We start from the raw sequence: 26,576 nt of genomic DNA on the forward strand, positions 1-26,576 counted from the left end.
ACACCGGGGGGTACTCCCTTACATGGGCTATATAGGTATGTGCGGCCCCAAAGGGTAGGGTTTTTTAGCCATTTTGGTCATAAATAGGGTATCGATTTTGGCCATTTTGGTCTTAAATAGGGAATGGTTTTAGCACTCTAGTCTTGAATTAGGCATGTTTCTTAGAAGAAGCTATTTTTTTCATCATTATCAATAAGACCGTCAACAAAAGCCCTTCATAGCTTACGTTTAGGGCAACTGTGCCAGACGCAACGGTCATAAATAGGGTATCGAATTTTTGAACAGGTCACAAACCCCGGAAACTCTTCGGGCCCGCAAAAGCATTTTTAGTTAATCGGTGTTAAAGACAGAGAGGTGTATACGCCTGAAACTTCTTGTATGAAGAGAACCTCTGCTCATATTAAGAATATGTGCATAAAACAGCTCTGTAGTCATAAGGTTTGAGATTTTGCTACGGCTTTTCTCTTTTCGGGTGCGAAAACTTTTCGGGACCTTCGAGAAACGGGCCCCAGGTCATAAATAGGGTAGCAAAAATCGCAGAGTTTGGTCATAAATAGGGTAAGGGTTTTGGGAAGTGGGTCGCACACCCCCACCCAACTTTTCTGGGAGTACCCCCCTCCGGAGGTATAACATTAACCATCTTGTAAATGACTAGTAAGTGGGTAGCTTAGTTTCCTGGTTTGTTATGTTAGCACCAATCCACTGGTCATGGATGAGGTATTTGGACGATTTGAGTTTCCAAAATTTCTTGTAGTCGATACTCCCTATAAAGAAATGCAGGGTAGTTGCTCAGTGGTTTGAAAATCTCTCATTTAATATCAATCATATAAACGTTTTTATTTATATAAAAGTTGTGTCAGTTTTTGCCCTTTCGTAAATTGTCTTTTCCGCGTTTTGCACCGGATGTTGTTACTTATCACGTGATCACTAATGCAAACTACGTCTTGTTGTGTGACAAGAAAAATTTGTCGAAGGAAAAATGGCGGATGCTTCAAATGCTTCACAGGCGTATGGACTCGACTTACACGAAACCCGGAAGAGGTTGGAAGTATTAGATAGAAATTACCGAAACCTTAAGGGGCTATCTCAAAGAGGTTGGTGGTAATCTATACCGAGAACAATCTGACAAGGAAGTCGGCGACTTCGTTTCATTTACTCAGCTGTGCACTTTTTCGAGTGATTGATCGTGTTATTGATTTCTTTCGTTTTTAGCGGTCATTGAATTCGAAGATCTGCAGAAAAAGTGTCAGGATTACTTTGAAAAGGTAAGTGTATTATATGGAAATAGTTTTTTTTTTTTTTTTTTCATCTTGGGAAACTGCAGCTGGTTCTTGATAAATTGAAGAATAAAGAAGCAGCGAGCTTCCAATTAAAACCCAAATACCTTCAGCAGTCATCCGTGTATATTAAATCATTGTGAATTTCCTTTTCTTTTTTATTTCAGTTCAAAGAGCAGGAGGCGAAATATTCGAAAGCCAAAGGGGACTTGGAGAAACTGAAAGAAGGTAGGAACGGGAGTTTTGCTCATGAGATTTCGACGGAAAGAAGATTGCATTTGAATACTTTTCGAAAGTCGTGAAATCCGAGTCACTGATAATAACATGGAGAGGATATTTCATCAGTGACAGTCTGCTACTTCCCGTTTTATATCAGCGCAAATGCGAAGGCTAGGCAAACAAATGATATAAGGAATATCGTATAGAAGCCCATTGTTGTATGCCTGCTACATAAGGCATATTTTAGAGGTCAAGAGAATGTTGGTGGTATTGAAGACATACCCGTGAGCAAAATTGCAAAATAATGAAATAATCGGGCTCCTTTTATCATTGCGGTTGTATCTTGGTCAGTGAGGTGAAATTTTAAACGGTGCTTGTTCAGAATTTTACGACCAAACAACTCTGTAGAAGCAGCAAGTTTACTGACAGTAGTATTTCAAAGAAAAGTTTAATGTACGTTCTTCTAGCTTATTAAGCGTGTGCTAAAATTGTTGATTTTGAAATATAAGAATACACTACTTATTTCTCTTCGGAAGTCAATTAGCTAAGCATCAGATAGTAAGGTAGTGTAAACAAATTTCCTATTGTTCAAGCTATGTTTGATTTGAAAGCCGTGAGTATTTTAATACAACATAATTTGCAGTGTCATAAAAGAGATTTTTACATGCATGTACCCTCTGGGATATTCTCAATTTGTATACAAAGATTCAACTGAATGTATAAATTAGTTCCTCTTTTTTCCCATATTTGTGCTGATTAATTTCATTTCATTTCTTTTGTCATAGTTTTAATTTACCATGCATAAGCTCAAAAGCTCATATCGTAAACAAACAACATTTCATCAAATCCCTAGCCATATTTTTCTTCGTTAAACCTTAAAAGGTAGAGACAGAAAATTAGTGAGTAGAGAATTTGTGTAAAAGTCAAAGGTTATCTTTCATCCTTTCAACAGAGTCTTATTTAATTCGAAAACATTCTTTAAAATTTGTGTTGTGGAGAAATCAAGTAAATATTATTCTTTAAAAATTCAATTTACCATTGGTGAAAGATGTATTGACTTCCTTTACATTGAGGACAGATAAAATTTTAGATTTAAATTTAAATTCAGTAACATTTGAATGGAGAAAGAAATCTAACACAAATTTTAGCCTTGATTGGCTGTGATTCTATTTCTCTTTATCTCCCAGAATCTCCCAGAGTGGCCACTTGTAATAAGTGATCACCTCCTGCAACAGATGATCTTTCCAAAAATAGAACTAAATTTTCCCGGTCAAGAGTCAGAATCTTTTGTAAGTAAATCCCCACTTGTAATTCAGTGGGGGTGACAGGGGGAGGGGGGGGGGGGGTGGACATGAGGGTGGAAGCCTGGGAAATTAGGGACAGGAGGGATATGGGTAGGACATGGGAGGGGTAAAGGAGAGGTAGAGAAGGGGTACAGGAGGTGGAAGGGGAAAGGGCAGGAAGCAGGAATTCTAAGAGGGCAGGAAGTGGGCCTAAAATTTTGTTGTTTTTGAGACTTCTGAGGAAATGAGCAGACGAAAACTCTGCTTGGTCTGTAAAGCGGGCTTATCTCTTGTGAAATGATTAACTCTTTTTGCAGTGGTTACATCATAAGTTGTGAAATGAAGACAAGTAAGGCTTAGTACGTGAAGTTGGGGTATATAAATATCTCAGTTTTCTTCCTCCATAACATCGCCACAGATTTCCAAGTTAAATATACCAAATGTTTGAAAGCTAAGTGAATGCAGATTTTGTGATACATAATGATTTAAAGTTCAGATACATTGAATAACTCCAAAATCGTGCCATATTTCTACTGTAACAGTACTATGATCAATGCAGCATGCTCTGAATCTTTCAAATAAATAAGTTATGTTCTCCAGCATATCTGCCCAGAATTTTGCATTCAATACATCAGTTGAAAGCTGTAGATATGAATATAATAGATTTCTAACTAAAGAAAATTGTGATTTGGCGGTCAGGCTAGATGCACTGTGTGGAAACACTGTAGTCTCCTTCGACCACCACAGTTGCCTCCACGCGGCACCATCTTGAATTTTGCACAAGGTTGAAATGGTCTGCCAGACTTTTTCAAACTCAAGATCAAATAACTCATGATTGTAGTCCTTAATGGTAAACCTCTTCACATGGTCATCAAGCTTAAGCTGATTTGTAAATTTTTTGCCCTGTTAAAGGACATTACTCTGTTACACTATTTCTATTGCAACTGAAAACAAAATAATTGATGCAATTTATGGCTCCTCTAAATGTCAATGCCCAGCTTGAGGAAGGGCACTGAATATGCTAAAAAGGTTTTTAAAGGAAAGCATGAAGGGAAACCGAATTGTCCAGATGGTTAGGATGGTGGAGAGGTTTCAATCCAATACCTCTTTGGGCAGGTTATGAATTATATTAATTTTTTGGAAGCCACATAATTTGGATCAAAAACAATTGGCTGGGACTTTGCAATATCTGGGTGTGCCCCAAAAGCGATATTTAAATTACCTTTTCCGTCTTATAAAATCAGGTCCTTACGTGTACGTAATCACCTGCTTTGGAAAATACTAACTAAAGACTATTAAATTTGCTAATTTTAGAACTCGTTCTTTTCTTACTCAACAGTTTCGAACCTTGCCTTATCTGAGTATGAAAATCTGCATTCGAAGTTTGAGGTGGAGCAAAGTTGCAGGAATAAGGCAGAGGAGTTTGCCACAAATGTGAGCCATTATTATTTTGTTTACAATAAATTAAGAGCATAAATTTATTACTTCATTAAATAGAAATAACTAATCATAGCAGAATACAGCCCAAAGTGTTGAATTTATAATCAGTCAGTCTGTGCTGTTTTACAGTACCTACTGAATGCATGATTTTCCATGACATGTGATCTCAAACGTTCAAAACCTAGCTGATGACTGAGTGTTTGCTGAGCTGCAATCAGTCATAAATATGCCAACATTTTAGGAATCTTGAAAAAAGATTAGCAATCAAAATGGATCAAGTAATTCCAATCACAACCCACACATCAGATGTCACACAACAGGACCCACTTAAATTATTGACAGCAGCAAAAAAATAACAATTGATTGAGTAGAATTTGGGTGTTTTTGAAAGGTGAAGTACAAGGTTGGCGCACACAAGTATGGAGGGTTGTTGCAACTTTACATTAGGACACCTGTCTTGGGTAGTATCTCTTGATGTCTCAATTTTTTCAGAGGGTTTTGTTTCAGGTCCATGTATCCTGTTTCATAGTGCATTTCAAACAAGACTGGCTTAAATCAACAGGGAATCAGTCAGAGGGAAAGAGCTTGTGCTCCCTCAATCATTCCCAAGGGATTTTTTCATTGAAATTCACTCAAAGGGACCAATAACCCTAGAGGTTGGGTGGAGGGTGCACTGATAATCCCAGTTACATTCCTGGATGAAATAGGCACTCGGAGCATGAGCTTCACCTGGAATACTACATGTTTTGCTGCCAGCTTGTTGCAATGTTTTTTAATTGCAAAAATTGCAGTTTAAGATCATTCCTTGATACTCAGACATATACATGAACAAGCCAGCCAATATACAGTTCATACCTGCAGTAATGATTTTTGCTTCCAAACTGTTGCATGAAAACAATCTACTTATAATATATTTACATGTAATGCCACAGATGGTTCAAGAAAACAAGAAGCTCAAGCGTCAAAGCCAGCTACTCATCTCACAAGTTGGTGGACAAGTGAATCTGGTATGTGTTTTTTTTCTTTATTTTCTGGTTTATTCCATAAAGTCAGTCTCCGCTTTAAAGTTGCAGACACTTACTGTGAACACCTTGTTTTTAGCCCCTTTCATTCACCTGCTAGCTTAGTATGGATGCCTTTTTTATAACAGATACCCTCTGTGGTTTTGTTAATGGTGTCCATATGAATTGATGTAATTCTGATTTATTTGTTTTATTATTAACTTTATTTAGCATAATTAATGAAATATTAAAAAAGAGCTCATGGGAAAATCAGCCTTCGTGAGAAAAAGACACTTGACTAAGTTAAGGCAGAGATCAATATCTTTTACAAAAATTTATTCCAGTTCTTCAGAGCATCAAGGCAAGTTTAGCAAGAATCTTACATTTATGGCAAGAATCATAATAATGTTGAGAATTGAAATTATTGGAAGTATTTCACCAAAATAATTCTCAAAAAAATTGTTATATACCATATTTTACTATTGACTTTGTTTGCACTCATTTGTTTTTATATTTTACTAGGAGGAGCTGTCTTCCCCTGAGGTTTTTAAAACTGATGAACAATCTTTAAGTGACAGTGCAGTTCTTCAAGAAGAAATCAAAGGTGTGTTAGTGAGTTCAAAAAACTGTAATCACTGTTCAAGAGCAGTTGTGGATTCACATACCATCAAAGTATTTTTTGTTTGCTTAATGGTCACCTTCTGTTCGGTTCTGTGATTGTTTGTATTTGAATGGTCATGAGAACTAGTCTAGCTGACAAGACCAGGCATGTTGTCGCAGCTGACAGGATCAAAAATGAAAACCAATCAATTACTAGAGTCCTGAATATTTTTGTGCTTCATTGCCACAAGTGCCTGTTACTATGGTATACAAGCCCTGATTACATTATGTGGCATCTTGCAATATTTGGCTGCTTCTTGATTGGCCAGATGTGATTACTTTGGTTTTGGTTACACAACAGTTACAAGATAAACATTCTCTCCTGGTGCCATATTCCTTTGCACTACCAAACCTATTTTGCACATCCAGACCCACAAAGTGTCCAATTGCTATCCTTCACTAATTAACTCTTATTATACTGAACATGTATGTTGGAATACAGGTTTCATCATGGAGTTTGCACAATATGGCTGTTACAATATATGCCTCTTCCGGTTGATTGTTATTCGTAGTGATTGTGCAATGACAATATATCGAGTTACGTGTGATCCGAATAAAGTTCTCATATCATCCTGCACATGGTCGTGTACACAACTTGATACATGGTGTCAGAAGTAAAACTACCCCAATACTAGTGAATACGCCTCTATAGGCCGACCATTGCTGTTACTACGAGTATTACACTCATTTCAAGGAACACAGTCGCTCTACACGATGCCAGAGACAGAACCGTCGACGAGTGCCCCACGTGCGCTTACATTTACGTCGAATTTCCCGATTCCTTCGCCGATGAACGTCAAGGGCGATGCAGTGAACAATTGGGAATTCTTTCGGCAACAGTGGACAGACTACGAAGTCGCCACAAGCCTCGACAAGCAAGAACAGAAGATTCGTCTGGCTACATTTCGTTCCGTAATGGGCAAGGAATGTTTGCAGATATTTCTAAACCTGAAACTCAGCCCCGAGGAGCGAGACGACATAAGCGAATGCATTAAGGCGTTAGAGTCGTATTTCAAACCGAAGAGAAATGTAGTCTACGAGCGCTACCAATTCAACATGTGCACACAGAACCTCGAAGAGCCCGTGGATAGTTTCATTAACCGATTGCGAAAGGCCGCATCCACGTGTGAATTCGGAATGCTGACAGACGAGCTGATCAGAGACAGATTGGTTATTGGTCTACAGGATCGTTCAACAAAACTGCGTCTCCTGAAAGAAGAAACTCTAGATCTCAACAAGGCCCTCAACATTTGTAGGTCAAGCGAAGCTGCAAGCCACCAGCTAAAAGCCATGAAGATAGACGAAAAAAAAGCCACAGAGGAGGTCCGTGTTGTTCGAGAACGCAATTCACGTGATCACAAGAAACGTGATCCCAAGAAACGTGATCCCAAGAAACGTCAAGATCAAGCGCCAATGCGAAAAGAGTGGCAGTGCTTTAATTGTGGAGGAAAACAGAGACACAACCTCGAAAATTGTCCGGCTTACGGCCATGAATGCAAAGCATGCAAGAAGCCCAACCACTTCGCGTCAGTATGCAGATCAGCTCCTAGACGACAAGTTAAACAAATAGCCGAGGAAACCGATGACGAACAGGAAACAGACTCCGATGAATTCTTATACCAAGTCGAAGAAGTTTCGTCAGTGCAAGCCAAAGGGAAACAGCTCTTCGCCTCGCTCGAATTCTACGACGCTAACGCTCGTTACAAGACAAAATTGGATTGTCAGTTGGACACAGGAGCGACGTGGAATGTTCTAACTCATCACGACCTGTCAGTCATCAGCCAGAACGGAAATCCGGCTCTCCAAACAAGCAAGGTCACACTCCGTTTGTTTAATGGCTCGGTGATGAAACCACTTGGAGAAGTGAAACTCAACGTTCTCAAAGAAAACAAGCAACAGCACGAGCTCAAGTTTCAAGTTGTAGAAGGAAACAGCAAGCCGTTATTGTCCGCAGAAACTTGTGAAACGCTAGGACTACTAAAAATAAACTGTGAGCCGACAACGTTAGTTAACACTATTCAAGAAACCAAACCACTGCTCACCAAAGAAAAGGTCCTCACTGACTTTAAAGACGTGTTTGAAGGCCTCGGACACATTGGCAAAGCAAGTTTCACAGTTGACCCAGAAGTCACGCCAGTGCATCACGCACCCAGACGCATTGCAGTCACGCTACACAAAGAAGTCAAAGCAAAACTAGAAGAGCTTGAGAAGAAGAACATCCTAGTAAAGGAAACTGAACCCACTGATTGGATCAGCAGTATGGTCGTCGTTGCCAAGCCTGGCAAAATCAGAATATGTCTAGATCCCAAGGACCTTAACGGAGCAGTAAAACAGCCAAAATACCAGATGCCAACCTTAGAAGAAGTCCTTCCACGGCTAAGCAACGCCAAAGTCTTCACAACGTTAGATGCAAAGGATGGATTTTACCAGATTAGTTTGGACGAAACAAGCAGCAAAATGACCACCTTTTGGACGCCCATGGGCCGGTACCGCTACCTCCGCATGCCGTTTGGCGTCTGTGCCGCACCGGAGGAGTTTGAATGCAAACTACATGAGCACCTTGGTGACTTGGAGGGCGTAGAAGTGCTACGAGACGACATTCTGGTGATAGGGTCTGGTGATACTCTGGAGGAAGCCAATGCAGACCACGACAAAAACTTGCTTCAACTTCTGAAAAGAGCACGCAAGGTTAATCTGAAGTTTAACAGCAAGAAGCTGAACCTCCGAAAGCCAGAAGTCAAGTACATGGGTCATGTCCTCTCCAGGGAAGGGCTCAAACCAGACCCAGATAAAGTGCAAGCTGTCAGCGAAATGCCCAAGCCCACCTGCAAACAGGAAACACTCAGTCTTCTTGGCTTTGTAAACTATCTCGCCAAGTTCCTTCCCCGGTTGTCAGAGATTGCCCAACCAATACGAGAACTGACCAAGAAGGATGCGAGGTTCATTTGGTCCAGACAGCACGATGAAGCCTTTGAGCAGATCAGAAAACTAGTGACAAGCCACCCAGTGCTCAAGTACTACGACATGAATGCCGAGTTAACCCTACAGTGTGATGCCAGCGAGAAGGGCCTCGGAGCTACATTGTTGCAAAACGGACAACCAGTTGCGTTCGCCTCCAGAACACTCTCACAAGTAGAGCAACGGTATGCACAGATAGAAAAGGAGTGCCTGGCCATCGTCTTTGGCTGTTCCAAATTCAGCCAGTACATTACAAGAAGAGGGAAAATCACTGTTGAGACTGACCACAAGCCGCTACAACCCATCTTTAAGAAGTCTCTCCTAGCAGCCCCAAGCAGACTACAGAGAATGCTCCTGCGACTTCAAAGGTACAACTTAGAAGTGACGTACAAACCAGGATCCCAAATGTATGTAGCAGACCACCTGTCAAGAGCTTATCTCAAGAATCAAGACGATCAGCCTCACGATGACTTTCAGGTGTTCGCTCTAGAACTTGAAGAAATTAACCCATTGGATACAGTCAAGATCACCAGTGAAAGATTAGCACAACTCCAAAAAGCCACAGAACACGATCCTGTAATGCAGACACTCAAGAGCACCATACTCGTGGGATGGCCTGACACAAGAGAACAAGTTCCCATATCCATCCGAGAGTACTGGAATTTCAGAGAAGATCTCACACTGCACAATGGCATACTCTTTAAAAGCCAGCGCATTATCATTCCTCGTGCGCTGAGAACCGAGGTGATATCACGGCTACACGCCAGTCATCTTGGAATAGAAGCATGCCTGAGAAAAGCAAGAGATCGAGTCTACTGGCCAGCCATGAACAGTGACATCAAAGAAGCAGTAGCGAAGTGTGATGTGTGTGCCGAGTATCAAGCGAGTAACCCTCAACAGCCACTGCAGACTCACAAGATTCCAGACAGGCCTTGGAGTCGACTAGCCGCAGATTTGTTTACGCTTCACTCTAAGGACTATATAGTCCTTGTAGATTATTACTCCGACTTTGTCGAAGTCAGCCCTCTCAAGCAGACCACCTCGTCAGCCATAATCAAGTTCATGAGAGTACAGTTCAGTCGATACGGTATTCCGGATATCTTGGTTTCTGACAATGGACCACAATTCGCCAGTAGAGAGTTTGCCGAGTTCGCAAAACAGTGGGAGTTTCAACATGTCACCTCATCTCCTTACCACCCAAAGTCCAACGGAAAGGCAGAATCAGCAGTCAAAGCTGTCAAAAGTCTCTTCAAGAAGGCCCTGAAAGATGACAAAGACCCCTGGCTAAGTTTGTTGTCCTACAGAAATACCCCTACAGCTGAAATACAGTCAAGCCCAGTCCAGCGGCTGATGTCAAGAAGAACAAAGACACTAGTTCCCATAGCAACCAACCTGCTGTATCCTGAAGTCCCTGAAGGAGTGCCAGACAAAATCCAGCAGAAACGTCAGAAAGCCAAGAGCTACCATGATAGAAATGTCAAAGTGTTACCGGACCTCGACATTGGTCAGGAGGTACGCATTGCTCCACTCCACAGAGGCAAGGCTTGGGAAGCGGGAACCTGTCTACAGAAGCTTTCTGATAGATCTTACCTGGTAGAAGCCAACGGAGAAGTGTTGCGGCGAAATAGACAAGCAATCAAGCCAACTCCAGAAGCACTACCAGCATCAGAGGATGACCCCGAAACAGCCCTGTCACCGCCCACAGACTCTCTGTCCAGCACAGCCGGTCCTGTGCCCAGTCCACCAGCACTAAGATTGAGTTCTAGGACTATCAAACCACCCGTGAGATTCCAGGACTACGTGTGTTAAGGACATGGACCATAGTTCTCATACCTTTATAGTACAGTTACAGTTTCAGAACAATGAACAATAAGATGCTATTAGAGAGAAAGTTTAGTTTTTTATGCGTTGATAAAAGGGGAGATGTTACAATATACGCCTCTTCCGGTTGATTGTTATTCGTAGTGATTGTGCAATGACGATATATCGAGTTACGTGTGATCCGAATAAAGTTCTCATATCATCCTGCACATGGTCGTGTACACAACTTGATACAATGGCCAATTTCAAATAAAATTCTAACTTGCCCCCAAGGTTTAGGGGAATAAAACAAAAGAAGTCACATCAAGGTCATAGGATGAATAAATGATTTTTTTTGCTTTGTAAATCCCCTAAGCCTTGGCGTCAAGTTAGAATTTTATTATATTGAAATTGGCTATATTGTGTTCAGTAACTGGGCAGGGGTTGCACATAGAAGCGGTAAATTAGGGATCTCTAGACCATACTCATGTCTTAAAACAGGAACAAAATTATCTCAACAATACTTTTTTCATTGATTCCAGCCATTACACAACTATCATGCTTTAAATGTAGTCAGTCAGATTAGACAGTAGTGTACTGCCTTATATCTTGAAATGCTGTAAATATTTGCATTCATATTTTTGTTAGAACTGAAAGGTTTAGTGGAATCATTAAAGAATGAGGTGAAGAGTACCAAAGAGGAGTTGACTGCCACACAAAATAAGGTCAGCTGACTGAACGTCACCATTTTAGTGTGTGCAAAATTGACCTGGATGCAGTGCTGTATGCCCCCTACTTAGTTTAAAGAGTGTCATGGTTCTTCTAATATCCCTACCTACTGTTTTGGATTAAAAAATATATTAATTCATTGTATGAATTAAGTAAAAATAAATTACAATATTTAGAGAGGAAGCCACATCAGCCTTAGCTGGTTTTTATGCAGGTCCTCTATCCTGGTCAAACTAGAATAACAGACAAGGGCAATGTGTCAGCATTCTAGCCCAAGAGATGTTTCTTCAATTCCATCAATTCCATCACCATCAAGTCTGATCAGGACCAATTAGGGTGTGAAGTCACAAACTCTGTCTTTAAATTCCAGTGTGCAATAAACTGAGCTAACCTGGTAGTAGGCATCCTACATTCAGTACATGTAGCCAGTAGTTAAGGTCCCAAAACTGGCCTCATGAACACTGTGAATAGCATATTATTATTATATGTTTTAGTGGTGCCATTCCAGAAAATATCTATGTCCACCCCAAGAAAGGTTAACAGAAATACCAAGGGAGAGGGGGGTTTCAAAAGCCAAGATTCTTAAGGGAAAGTATGGAGCTAAACTGGAATTGTCAGAGGGGTGCGGGGATTCAAACAAAAAATCTTTCTTGGATGGTATATGGATATTTTCTGGAGCAACACATTTTTATGTCACAAATGGGAACTTTAATTGCTATCTTTTCTTAACTCACTTCAATCCACTTTGCATTATGTAATAATTATGATATTATTATATTATAAAATATTGCACAACCAAATTTTGTAGGCTTTGTTTGTTTGTTTTTTTTTTCAGTTAAACAAAGAAAAACATTCCCATGAAAGTACAAAGAAGAGGCTGTTTGCAAATGAAAAACAGTTCAAACAGTTAAACAGAGGTAACTCTTTAATACAAATCAGAGATGAACGGTTTAGTTGGTATTTGCACATTGGGCTCCATCACTGCTTTTTTCATGTTGCCCAAAGATCTAACAGTAGCCATTAATGTCTACATCTGATTCTCCAGGTGTTGAGATCAAGGCACTGTCAGAGTTATGGTACCGTGCATGAAAATAAACCAGGACATGGAACAGGTTTAAATCAAACTTCTTGACCTGAAGTGCAATGCACTAACCGTTGTTTATTGAAAAGTACTCTGTAAATCTCAGTTGCAAGGGGAAAGTGCAAGAAATTTGTTTTCAACAAACTTGTAACTTACACTTACATTTTTAACTTAACAGTTCTGAAGGGACATTGTATTAATCAAACTTATATTTAGTGCAGAGAACAAATATCTCGAGTTTGTACAGAGGCCTCATGGTTAGTGTGCCTTACCCTGGATTGAGTGGTCTGGGTTCGAGCCCTGGCTGGGGACATTGCATTGTGTTCTTGAGCAAGACACTTTACTCTCACAGTGACTCTCTCCACCCAGGTGTACAAATTGGTACTGGTGAATTTAATGCTGGGGGTAACCCTGCGATGGACTAGCATCCCATCCAGGGGGGAGTAGAAATATTCCTGGTCCCTTCGTGCTACAGAAACCGGGATAAGCTCTGGCCTGATGGGCCACTTGGCATGTATGCAGACTTAACCTGACTGACATAGTCCTCTTTGCTCCAACTGGAGCATAGGGCCTCCACTGCAGCTTTCCATTGGACCTGGTTTTGTGTGGTCTGTTTCACCTGATTCCATGACATCCCCAAGTTCTCATTCTCCTGCTGTATACATGCAGACCAGTACATTATTCGCATTTTGTTTTCAGTTTCTGTACTGGCCCTTGAAGAGTATAGCACCCTGCAACAAAAGTATGCTCTTGAAAGTCAATGTCGTTTTGAAGCTGAAAAGTATGCAGCAGAGGTTAGTGACTTTGGTTCAAGACATTACTTCAACCTTTAATTGCAGTGAGCTGTGTGTAACTTTAACATTACTTAGTATTATAGGTTTGCAATGCATGTTTAGGGTTCCATTTCTTAGCTCTCCACACGCACTGCATACCCGTAATCCCAAGGTAATCCACCATTTTCCTGAGTGCTGTTGTCACACAACGTTTAAGGTGTTGTGCTATGAACAATGTTACAGGAACGATTTCCTAGGAGAGTCGATCAATGTAAAGATTTTTACATCTCTTGGGAATTCCAAAAACCTTGAAATTTAAACAACCACAGGTGTTAAGGGAGAAAGATGTGTTGGATCAGCAAAGGAAATATATCTCTGAGACAACAAGCAAAGATGAACAACTGAAGAAAGCACTGGAAGAGATCAGTGTACTGAACAAGAAGCTTGCAGAAGAAAGAACAGAATCTGAAGAAAAGGTGAGAATCTGTGGCAAGTCTGGTCTTCATTTTCTAATCAAACTATTAATTCCACTCACAGATTTGGTAGTTTCTCCTTACCTGTTCGCTTTGAAATGTATTAACATTTATTCTTGCAGTATAAAATAAAGTCTTTACTTACTTTACTTACTTACTTAACATTGTGAGGAGAAATTCATTGTTGATCAAGTGCACTAAATAGTAAAGTATGATGTAATTTTAGTCTGTCCACAGACCCCCTATTTTCTCTTGAGTTCGTCAAGATCGCAAGCTTAGCAAACTATTAACCAGGCGCGTGGGATACACGTACTAAAACGCAACAGGGTGGGGCTGGGGAAAGATCCGTTCTCATGCTCCACACTCGCATCGCTCAACTCATTAAATAAAACAATGTTCTAGACAGCAAACGTCATTGATGTGATCACTTAGCAGATTTGTTCTGCAGAAAGGCGGGGTTGGAAAGCTTCTATCTAAATTGATAGCATCATTAAACTTTAACACCTATTTTTAATGGTGCATTTTGTACCATAGGTAAAAACTCTTTGTTTGATGAATTGCAGATAAAGGATCTTCTGGAAGAAATGAAGGCTTCCAAGGACGAAGGGTATATCAGTGGTGAGTAAAGCTACATTGAAAAAATCTAAGACTGATATTATCAGAATAAATTGTAGACCTAAGTATTAACATAGTATAGTATTGGGGTACCGAGAGCTGGATCACATTGTAGGCAAAAGAAGTCAGTTTCTTAAATTTGCAGATGTTAGTTTATTCAGTGTGGTGAAGTGAAAATTGATGTTTTTGTAGGCATATTCAATCACTAGATGCAATGATCATGTTAAGTTTTCAAAGTGTTTCGAAAAACTTTTGGACCACCACTGAAATACTTTTGAAAACCCTTTGGAAACACTGAAAAAATCTTTTAGAAACTGATTGAAAACTTCATTGAAAACGATTTAGAAACTCTTTTTGAAACGCGTGGCAAACTCCCTGTAAATCCTTTGGTAACCCAGTTTTCCGGGAGTTCTAAACCCATTGGAAACCTTTTTAAGCAAGACATTTTCTCTGTGTGGGCTCACGTACGTTTGCTATTTTTAATTACAGTGACAGAAGGGAAGCTTCAGGTGGCACAAGAGCATATAGAGTCTCTAGAACAGCAGCTTGCAGATGCAGAGAAGAAAGCCTCTGATGCTAACCAGAAAGGTATTTGCTTTTATACCATCCGTCTTAAAGGGAACCTGTTACCTCCTTAAGCTCTTAGTATCACTTACAGTCGTTATCTGGGTTGTCACGCAATGTTTTGGAGTATATCTGATAGATCTGTGACATTCTGCGTGACAAGTCAAACAACATTTGTGATGAAGACCATCTTTTGCCCAGTTGTAACACTTATCAGACTCTGAGCTATAAACCCTGCCTCAATAGTCACATTACACAAGTCTTAAAGAGTTCTGGATTATCTCATCTGTTTGAGGCGATATTGAGTTATAGAGCTTAGAACAAGGTGTATGTTCTTTCTGCTTTGCTGGGGAGAGTTAGAGTTCGTTGTAATGTAATGCGCCAGTAAATGGGGAACCGATGTCTTTACTTTGTTCATTACTGAGCTGGGAAGTAGGTAGTACGATTCCTGATTCACATGCCAATGGAAATAATAGACTTTTTCTTCTCCAAATCCGTGTTGCATTTGGTTCATTTACTGCTACCAAGTCAGCAAGTAGTAAAGAGTGAACTGTTCTGTTTTCAGTGTTCATATTTTAAGGTTACCCTTCAGATGCATGTATATTGTCTTACGTTCATCGTGTGTTAGTTTTGTTACTTTGTGCATGTTTTCTTGTTGGGCGATTGGTTTCCACTGTTACAGTGTGTACTTTTTTTTTCACAAATGTGCTCATATTCAGGCACACTGCAGTTGTGTTTGTTTCACTAGAAGAGAGAAGGAATCATTTAATTTCTTTGCTTGTGAGAGGGACCCCTGGGTCTATAGATTAGAGAATCCTATACTTTGCAGGTATTGTACAGGCTTCTCATCTTGTGCTGAGTTTACTTTTTGTCTTTATAGTTTCAGAGCTGGAGAAAAGCTTAGAAGAAGCACAGAAACAGGCAGCTGCCCCACCCCCGCCAGTAGCAGCTGCTCCACCCCCTCCCCCTCCCCCTCCTCCACCACCTCCCACTCAACTTATCAAGTAAGTCGAATTGATATGAAATGACAACGATGTGTTTAAAGTCCTACAGATCTAGAGACAGTGCTTTATTTTTCCCGCTATAGGTAGATATGCTTCACTTTAATTAGTCTTTTTTCTATTGGATTCCTCCATTTCCTTTTTTTGCTTCAAACCCTGATTTTCAGTCAGTTGTTTACAATCGATTCAATGCTTGATATTTCTTGATTCGCTGCCCAGAGTAAATGGTTAACAATGTAATAGCGAGACAGTAGATAGTAGTCAGAGTGAGTAATGTTATTGATCAAGGGACATGTGGTGTTTGAAATGTAGGAAGTTCATGAACATTGTGGGACCAAAGAAAAAGAAGGACAGTCTAAAGCGGAACAAAGGTATGTAAAGAAAATGATTGTCATAAAAAATACAAACGTCCATTTGTCAGTCATTAAGTCAGTCAGTCACTTGCTCATTTTGTCACTCGGTCACCCATTCACCCGGTCACTCGGTCACTTGGTCACCCATTCACGCGGTCACTCGGTCACCTATTCACTCGATCACTCGGTCACCCATTCACTCGGTACTCAGTCACTTGGTCACCCATTCACTCGATCGTTCGGTCACTCAGTCACTCGGTCACCCATTCACTTAGTCACTCGGTCACTCGGTCACTTCATCAGCCATTCACTCGGTCACTCGGTCACTCCGTCACCCATTCACTCGGTCACTCGGTCACTTGGTCACCCATTCACTCGTTCACTTGGTCGCTTAGTCACTCGGTCACTTGGTCACTCCGTCACCCATTTACTCGGTCACTCAGTCACTCGCTTACCCATTCACGTGGTCACTCGGTCACTCGGTCACTTGGTCACTCGGTCACTTGGTCACCCATTCACTCGGTCACTTGGTGGCTCAGTCACTCGGTCACCCATTTACTTAGTCACTCGGTCACTTGGTCACTCCGTTACCCATTCACTCGGTCACTTCGTCACCCATTCACTCGGTCACTCGGTCATTCAGTCACTCAGTCTCCCAGGCTGGATCGGCTCGTTCGTCGGTAGAACACGTGTACGTTAAGCAAATAGAAATAATTAAAGAAACTGTTGCCTGTACTCAAAATTTGCTTTGTTTATAAAGCAATATTGATAGTAAATTTAATTGCTTGTTTAGGTCCAAAAGACCCACTTGCTAATGCCATGACTGAAATGATGGAAAGAATAAAAACTGGTAACATACAGCTTAAGCCTGTCAGAACTGTAAGTATGGATTTATCTTTGATGGTTTAAATAGTAATGTTCTGAGTGTGATATATTCTCTACCTTGCGAAGCTAAGAGTTCCAAAGTAAAGGATACATTTTGTTCTCGGGAAAATTGAGAAGGAATCCTCTCATTAGTTTTTATTGAAATAGTTACATACCCGACACTTTTACTACATAAATACTACCACATGAAAGTTACTACGCAACAGATTTATAGAAACGGTTGAATCGCCTTGTACATATGCATTATAATAAAAAGTATCACATGAAATTACTGCTCAATAGCTTTCAATTGAATACTCACACACTAGGGTTTTGTCCACACACTAAACGTTGGATCCATCATGACCTAAACAATGTCATATTAACTAGCTTTGTTTTGTTTTTAGCCTTCAAGTGGAAGCAACGAAAGCGACGAAACAGATGCCATATCAGATTTGGGGAATTTGCTGGTAGGTAAATTTTATGTCTCGTAATTTTCATTCAGTTGTCGTTACAGTACCCCATTGGTCTCTCGTAGTTGTTGATTGGGCTTTTCAAATATATAAAATTTAACATTAGTACGAGATTTGTGATTGGATGCATACAGCTAGCCATGTGCATGAATCACACGTTCCTCGATTGGTTAACAAGCGTGTGCGCCAATTCGATCGACGTCAATAAATATAGACTAACAATTCTTGTTTATTCGGGTAAATAATACCAGTATTTCTGTAAATTGGGGGACCGTTTTGCTAGCAAAGTAAAGGGCGTGTCCGACTCTAACTTGGATGTAAGAACGGTCTTTATTTGTGATTTTCATTTTGCAGAAATCGTTGAAGAGAAATCCAAGCGTTGATGTCGGCCCAGGAATAACCTCACCCACAGACGAACCAGGAGTTGAATGGGCAAACATCAAACTGCGCAAACTGAGCTCCAATGTTGAATCTTGTAGAGGGACATCAGGAGGAGCCGAGAATAATAACAACGAACTAAAAAAAGTGACTTTAAGAAAACCACGAAGTCACTCTGCCGGAGACATTCTTGATGAACGACCGAAAGACGAGGCTACTGCAGAGCTGAAGAGGATTCTACAGAGACAAAAAGCCGCCGCAGAGAAAGGTGAGAGGTGTTTATTTTATTCTTTGTGCTTCTTCAGTTTAACCTACCCTTGATTTTGAGTGCGACGCCTTCGCGAAGAGTTCTCTTTGGGTTTTGCACTTTTTTCCGCTGTTTTAATTGGTGTAACTGCAATCACTTTGATTTAGTATTTCTGATGTTCATCACCAAAATGAGCCAACCATGTTCACTTTGATATAAGAGACGCAAATAGTTCGTTAAGTGTGTGATTACTACGTATATCGTTTCTGAATTTTATGTATCTTGGTTCTTGTAGTCTGCCCAGTCTACCAGTAGCCCCGCTTCTAGGAATTGTCGCCATTCCGCCCCTCTTACGGGAGAAAGAATGAGCCTGGAACGGGCAGAGAGACAGAGAGATTTACCACATCCCCTAATATTTTTTATTTCCTAACTTTGCTTTATTTTAGAAGAACCAGAGAAAAAGGATGGAAGCGTTTGTGAAAATGGAGCGGCATGAGTGAGACAAATAGAGGTTTTGGGGAAGATTTTGAATTGTTTTACAGACACCCATTTTATGAGTGTTTAACTTTAAAAAAAAGCAATACATGATAGATGGCTATTTTGTGAATTTGTGTCGCGTTGCACCCTCCGTCACGCAACTTTCTACGTTAGGTAGAAGTGTTACGTGACACGTCCGAAATCTCGGAGAATGCGTTTGTTGGTTGATAATGTTTTCTGTAAACACGTGACTGACAAATTGCATTTCCTGATAACCTAGGATTTTAACACAAGGTCTTGCTAGAACTTGAGAGGCAAAATACTATTGTAGTAATGTTTAACATGCATATCGCATCAACAGTTCAGAACATCAAAGTCAAAAGAAAAAAAACAGCTATTTGTATTGTAAAAGAATGCCTTATATTTAAGTCTAGAGAAAAGAAGTCGTATTTGTTGGTTTTCTTTTCTCAGGAGTGTTCGAGGGAAACAGTTTAAATGCAGTTATGAGAATTGATTGCGAGCTTAAGCCAGGTTTTCACTGGCGACGCAAGCACAAGCGAAGGCACCGGCGCAAGCACAGCAATTCTTGTTTCACCGTGAAGACGGCCTTGTCGCAGGCATAAGCGCAAGCGCAAGAACAAGCACAAGGATCAAAATTTTGCCTTTTTCTTGCCCTCGTGCTTATCCTTGCGTTTGCGCTGCAACAAGTGAAAACGAAATACCGCTCAGGCATAACAAAAGCACAAGGATATTACCACACGTGGTTATGTTTGGCCAAGAAAACGCTGCATCCAGATTACTTTGCGCCTAAACAGTTTCGAAGGTTCGGATGATTTTGCTTGTGCTTGTGTTTGCGTCGAATTTCGTTTTCATTTGGGTCATCCCTATTGCTTGCGTGTGTGCTTGCGCGTGTGCTTGCGCGTGTGCTTGCGCGTGTGCTTGCGCTTGTGCTTGCGCTTGTGCTTGCGCTTGTACTTGCGCTTGTGCTTGCGTCGCTAAGGAAAGTCAGGCTTAGTCGAGTCCGAAAAAAATGCAATAATAAAACAAAAAAAATATCGTCACTATTAGAAACGTTACGCCAAAACATTGGATACAATCATAAAAGCTGAAAAACTAGAAGCCTTTGAGCTTGTTTATCTTTTTATTTTTTTACAATGTGAAAATATTTCGCTTTTTGTACTTGATAAAATTAAACGAAATCAAAAGATATGAAAAGAGAAACCCAAGAAAATATTATGAAGTCACTTATCAGATTTCGACTAATTACAAATTATAGGGTGAGATGACTCCACCGAAATTTTTTTGCAGCTGAAAGCAGCCCGCTAGTTACATTAAGATTAGATTGAGGTACCTTTTTAGGTGGTGCGTTGCCGCAGAACCTTTGTTTGAGAGCCCCTTAGGAGAGTGTCCCATGGAAACGATCCTAGGGAATATCTTGAAATATTTTTTATAAAAATGGAGGTGTGTTAAATCAAAGTTTGCACTGAAAATAGTGGAAATGTACACTCAAAAGTTCCCATGTAGACATAAGCTTCTGTGTATGCTTTAGTAGTATATAATTAGATGTAGCTAAAATATGAAATGCTTACACATTAATTTCTAGAAACAGTCAACTATCTTAAACTGGGAGTAACTAAATAGCGGCGTGTGTTGCCTGTTTAGAAGCCAGAACCTCGAAGTACTTTTTGTCAAGCCGAGTTTTGTGCGCAAATTAAGGTTGTGTAAAATAAAGTTAAACATTCTCCGACAGGTTTGTCAACGTTTTATTGTTCTCAACATGTGTTTTTGTAGACGACGAATAGTTATCTGAAAATGAAAATACTCTGACTTCGCTCAAGCTACAAGTTTAAAACGACAATGTGAAGTGCCAATCTACCAAATGGCTTGCTATGGCTATTCTGATTTGATTTCACTCATTACAATGTCTGCGCAAAAGAAAAACAAGGAAGTGTATGACATGGTTAAGTCTTAGAGAGAGTTAACTGTTATTTGTTTGGAGATTTGTTACTAAGGAACAACATATGGCAATGGATTACCTTTAGGTTGATGATCCTTGACTAGTTAGCTGTAAATAACAACAAGTTACAGGTAACTAAACTGCTAGCATGCAAAGAAAATTATCGTTAACAAAGTAAAAAAGAATGGTTATCGACAAATAAACTGAAACTTCGTAAGTTGTTGATGACAAATAGTTGTCGACAGTCTACTAGTTTTCCAGAAATAGAGCGAGAGAGTTGTCGACAACTAAGCAACCATCGTTAGTATTAGCAGCGGTTTCGACAACGTACCTTGTTCCCAGGCTCTCTCTCCTCTACCTCCCTTGGTCTTTGAGGAGATAGAGCCTGAGAACGAGGTTGCAGTTTAGTACTTTGACATGCGCAGAGCGTTACTAAAACGATAGTTAAAAAGCTCTTAAACAAAGTCTCACCTGAAATTTAGGTTAATGTGAGGAAGAGCTTCATCGAACACGAATAGATATCGACTAACTTAAGTTGTCGATAACTGACTCTGCCGAAGGTCTTCGACTGTTGTACTTCATAATGAAACTTTTCCGTGTTTGTCTGTTTATGAAAGCCCAGAAAATGATGTAAAGTTTTTTTTTAAAGCCTTGACCTTGCCGATATCTCCCCCTACTGAGCTTTTAGCCATTGAGAAGGGTTCCATATCAGGTAACAGCACGTCATTAGCAAACTCCCGGAGTTCTTAATAACTAAGTAAATGTCCACCGAGTACATTAACTTAATTATTCAGCGAAATTTTGATCGGTTTTCAGATTTGGGTTGGTATCCCGCAGTGTGTAACTTTCATATCGTTATTGTCTACCTCGAGCGCGGTCCAGATATGAACTGAATCCCACAAATCCGATTGGCTAGTCGAACAGTCTAGTTTTATTTTTCATGTGGGTCTTTCAAGCGCTTGCCATTTTTAACAGAACTTTCTAGAATTCTTTTTTTGATCGTTATTTCATGTTTTTGTTCATAAGTGGACCTCAACTTTGTTTCGATGCATTAATGAACAAAAACAGAAGTCGGTCAATATTTTCATATCGGGACCTCACGCCTGGTCAAAAACAAATATCTTTTTGTCTCGACAAAATAAAGTAGTGTGTATTGTATATTGAACGCGGTCACATCTTTTTGAGTCCCATCCAGTCAAACAATTCTGCGATGAGGAAGTTTACTTGCGGTGTGCGTTATTGCAGAAGAACGAATATCTTTGCGATTTCCGTGTGTTTCGCCACAGGGCTTTTTTTATTTCTGCTCTTTCAACTTTCCGCGGTTTTACAAGCGACTCCTCGTGAAGGAGTCGGCAGCCTTCAGACACGTTCCTGGCATGACCTAGAAACGTTGACTAGACATGAAGGTAGAGATCATGGTCAATTGGTCGAGAGTCCTAGCAGAGATCTCGAAGAACGCACAACAATGAAATTAAACCAGGTTAAAACTGGTAGCTCGCTTCTAACTAGCCTAAGAGAAATGACAAGAAGAGAGGGATCCTCGTGTACAGAAACACAGGAAGAGTCAAGATTTCGTGAAGTTGAAAAAGGGACGCTTGTGTATTCGGCCTGGTTTGATGATCGACAAACTCAGTCTTTCATTCGGGTTCTGTTGTTGACTTCAACAAGACATCCTCCGCCGCTGTTTTGCCACTTCGAAAGTGCGGCAAAACAAAAGACAGCAGTGAGTAGCGCTTCCTTTTATCAACACAACGAGAATCATTACATGCACTTTGGAGGCTATATAGCTTCTTGTATTCTTCCGCCAACACTCGACAGTACACCCTGTTTTATAAACATCTCCACAAGATCGACTTCTACGGCTCAAAACGAAAGCTCTGACTCGGTTGTGTTGCCTGTGGGCTTTATCGACCATCAACACAGTGCCGAGAAAGTCAGGCGCAAGCAATACGGAATTTGTATTCCTCCGTTGCATGGTGAAATATTGGTCGACAGGTTGATCGAGTTTTTGGAACTCTCGCAAATTTTGGGAGCTTCGCTTTTCACTTTTTATGAGTTTGCAGTGTCTGAGGAAGTACGTGAGTTATTGAATTATTACGAAGATAAGGGGTTAGCGCGCATTTTTTCGTGGAATTTACCCTCTTATATCGGCAAGTATGATATCCACTATTTTGGGCAGACTCTGTCTATTATGGACTGCTTGTTTCGATCTATGAGTCAACTTGATTTTGTAGCGTTCAATGATTTAGATGAGTTTATCGTGCCCCTTGAACAAGACAACATGATCGCTTTGCTAGAGAAAATCCATCAAGATGAGCATTGCGGTCACTGCTTTCAGAGTGTCATATTTGACCCTGTAAGGGAAGATTTGCAAATCTCCCCACTATTGACGCAACGGGTTTTCCATCGCACAAAAGACGCCACTCCGTTTTGGACTAAATGTGTTGTCAATCCGCGTAGAATATTCGAGCAAGGCGTACATCATGTGAGCAAACCGATAGAAGATTATTACATTGTAAATGAAGTGAATTGGAGAACAGCGCGGGTTTTTCATTACAGAAAATGCGATGATTCGTATGCTTTAATGGCGCCAGAATGTTCTGGCGTCGAGGAAGACAAAACTATGCAAAAATATGGAGAACAGCTAAAGCGTAATTTTGAAATAACTGAGGCAGAACTTGATAATTTTTCTACAAGTTAATAGACCACTCTTTTAATTTAGTTGACTCAATACTGATACAAAAAGACATACTAAAAGACCTGGAAATTGTGGGACACGGCGTGATTCTGAAAGGTATATTGTGTTTCTTCCAATGCTATACGAGGTCTATAAAACACTTAGGGATTTTTAAAACCGTCGAGCGCACGCTGTTAACTTTACCACAAGACAGTCAAAACGGTAAATGTTTTGTATGGAAAGCATTAAGCCAGATCACCCAAAAACAACTTGAATTTTCGCTGTATATTCAGTTCTCTTTTTCGACCATAATTTGTCGTAGTTATTATGCAGAAGAAGTTATTCCACCCTGCAATCGCCGTGAAAAAAATCGCGGAGAAATCACACATCTACTCACGACAATTTTTTTTTTTTTTTTATATATATGTTTAAACTAGTATTGACCGCGCATGAAGTAGATAAAATATTTATGCAGACCCTTCAGGGAAATCATACTGGTTATCAAAACTGGGTATCAAAACATTTGCGAAAACTAATTACTTTCGAGTTACCACAACAGAGACTGTAAATTAAGGGCTAATATTTATACTGAATGCAATTGTAAGATGTCCCTTCTCCGTTGCTTATGTACTCAATTGTTAGTCAGATCATATTTAGGCAGGTGTGTTTCAAAGCGCCTTTTTATTCTATCAGATTTTAGTACCGTCGTAATCCTAATAGGAAGGAACACCCTGCGGGCAAGCCACAAGATTATTCTGAAAAACTCACAACAATTATTTCCACCAAAACTCCATACCACCGGCCAGTGGTTCTTATATACAAAATGAACAAATTTGTGGATTCGATGCGAAAACAATATAGACTTATATGAAGTGCACAAAATGTCTCTAACAAGGAGATGTAGGCTATTTTCAATTAGTTACTATTCTCTTTTATAAGCTTTTAAACCTGCGGAAGTCCCCTTTCTAGCTATGAATTGCTCTTGGCCTTGAAAACAAAATAATAATTTCAACAACTTCATATTTTATGTAAGTCGGAGCATACCCGCAGAGGGGTCAAAAGACTAAACCAAAAACACACTTGATCTCGAAAAGAAAAAATGTTATTAGCTTTTTTAGGCAATGCCAGGTGACGGTTGAACCTGACAATTGCCTGCAGTGATTTGTTTTGGTGTTTATAATGTAAAAGATATTAGACGGAAAACATAAAAAGGTCGAAAAGATAACATAACATAAGGTCGGAAAACATAAGAACTCTAGCGGTTGCAATTTGAGGAGCGAACACTGATGAAGGGGTTATCCGTCACCAAAAACTGAGTCTGGCAGTCTTCAGTATATTCTAGCATATTTCTCAACGTATTCAAACAGAAAAAGGTGTGGTATAACTTTGGTTGGGTAGAGCTGCCTCCACCTGCTTGTTGAAAAAATTCTAGAATGTTTTGGTTTTGTCTTCCTGTACGCTTAATGTCTCGCGCCACTTACTCAACCAATCAAATTCAAACCTTGATGAAAACCAAAATTAATCGCGACTTGTTTGTTTTGTCAGACGTTTACCCACGCTTTGTACCGGCTACCTCTAGTTCTGTATAACTGAGTGTGAAACTTGTTTTGTGCTGTTACTCAAAACTAAGGGTTTTGATGGGGGTGTATCGGTTATCACATAAATCTTCGGCGATTTCTCAGCCATTAAAACTTTCAGCCTATTTCTCAGCTATCAGGTTTTTTTTTTTTTTGCAGATCTCGGATCTTAACTAACAGTTAAAAAACGTATCCCTATTCGAGACGAGTCAAACCAATTCTGTTATAAGGAAAGTCCAATTTCAGATACCATCAAAAGAACGTTTGACCCTTTCTTTGCCGGTGCAAACATGATGCGCATCCGCTGAGCTATAAAGTTTGCAGCAGCTCATTTATATTCCTGACCCAGTCTTTTGTGGGGTCTGAGTTTGCCTTGAGCATAAATTCGATACTGTGAAGATTGGCTGTTCTGTTGTTGTTGTCGCCGTCGTTGTTGTTGTTGTTCCTTTTTGCTGTGTATTTAACACGGAAGAGCTCTGGTGGGAAAACTTATTTGCTCATCAGTTTACAAGCTTGCTTATGTGTCAGTCATTGACCCAATTAATTTGGTTTATCATGAACCTCTCAGTGCTTTCCTATCTTTACAGGTCAGGTCCAATCTAAGGGTTATTTCAATTTGAAGAAATATTGTGATATAGCTAAGTCGCGTCTTAAAAGTGGGAACCACTACATCTACTACCACGTGTAAAATACAATGTACCCGAATAATATATATCAGATTTGAAGATAACAGTACTTACTTGAAAAGCCGTCTTTTCAGAATTAGTTTTAATGCGTTTGCGAACAGAATTTTTGTATCTGGGAATTTTGAACAGAATATTCCCTTTTTCGGACGCGGAAGACAGGCCAAGTTATAGTAGCAGAGTTGTATATCCAAGCCTTGTTCCTGGGTTTGAGAGATAAAAGAAACTCGCTTATTACATTGCTCAAATCACAACAAAAACACGATAAACGCTGATTTTCCCCTACGCACTTGACCTCCACTTGCGGCGGATCACGGTTGTTGAAACTAGCTCTCAAACTCATTAATAATTCATCAAGTTTAAACAACTATCTTCTCGGTGTTTGGAAATGTGGTCAAACACGGTCTTTCGTGTTCGATATATTACTTAAATACAATTTTAGAACATAGTTACCGGCGAGGAAAAAGCTTGATCGGAAGTCTCTCTTGCCCCCACCCCTCTCCCCCTCCTATCTGTGGGATCTGGGACTACTTTCAATGTGACACTATGGGTCGCTTGCAGCTATTTCGATCATTATGCCCGCTCCTTTCTTTACCTAAGCAAAGCACTTCAACAGCCCTCGGTCGATGATCATGAGGGTTTTTTTTTTGCTAGCTATTTAAATCTGCCACATACTGTTCCAAAACTTACGGGGGTCGTGTTCACTGTTTTCAAGTAGTGTAAAATTTATCTGGTGGCAACGTTTAACTATTTCTCGGTCAGTCCGATGCATTATTTTACCGCATTTAATTAACGCAGTATTCAGCACGAACCAGCTACAGTCAAACCTGTTTTAAGTGGACACCCTCGGGACTCGTGCTAGTGTCCGCTTAGTACAGGATGTCCGTTGAAAGCAGGTCCCCTCAGAATTCGTCTTACTGAAAAGGCTATCTTTAAAACAGGGAACGGGGAATCGGGGAATGGGAATGGGAATGGGAATGGGAATGGGAATGGGAATGGGGAACGAGGAACGGGGA

At 40.2% G+C, this 26,576-nt stretch overlaps 2 protein-coding genes across 2 annotated transcripts; both read left to right on the plus strand.

Moving 5' to 3' along the window:
* The first annotated feature begins 897 nt into the window (after positions 1-897).
* Positions 898-21,488, plus strand: LOC145478213 (shootin-1-like). Its single transcript, XM_081456163.1, has 18 exons — positions 898-1,094; positions 1,213-1,265; positions 1,445-1,505; positions 4,119-4,213; positions 5,152-5,226; positions 5,743-5,824; positions 11,287-11,363; positions 12,203-12,284; positions 13,148-13,242; positions 13,551-13,697; positions 14,258-14,312; positions 14,799-14,897; positions 15,754-15,877; positions 16,187-16,245; positions 17,021-17,106; positions 17,499-17,561; positions 17,919-18,210; positions 18,636-21,488. The coding sequence occupies exons 1-18, from the start codon at positions 980-982 to the stop codon at positions 18,683-18,685; spliced, it is 1,710 nt and encodes a 569-aa protein (XP_081312289.1). The 5' UTR covers positions 898-979; the 3' UTR covers positions 18,686-21,488.
* A 148-nt stretch (positions 21,489-21,636) lies between these two features.
* On the plus strand, positions 21,637-23,324 carry LOC145468461 (beta-1,4-galactosyltransferase galt-1-like). The gene has a single exon (XM_081452204.1). It carries the CDS (start codon positions 21,834-21,836, stop codon positions 23,322-23,324), a length of 1,491 nt encoding a protein of 496 aa, XP_081308330.1. The 5' UTR covers positions 21,637-21,833.
* The last annotated feature ends 3,252 nt before the right edge of the window (positions 23,325-26,576 follow it).

This window comes from Orbicella franksi, chromosome 2 (genome assembly GCF_964199315.1).
Source record: "Orbicella franksi chromosome 2, jaOrbFran1.1, whole genome shotgun sequence".
Classification (NCBI taxonomy): domain Eukaryota; kingdom Metazoa; phylum Cnidaria; class Anthozoa; order Scleractinia; family Merulinidae; genus Orbicella; species Orbicella franksi.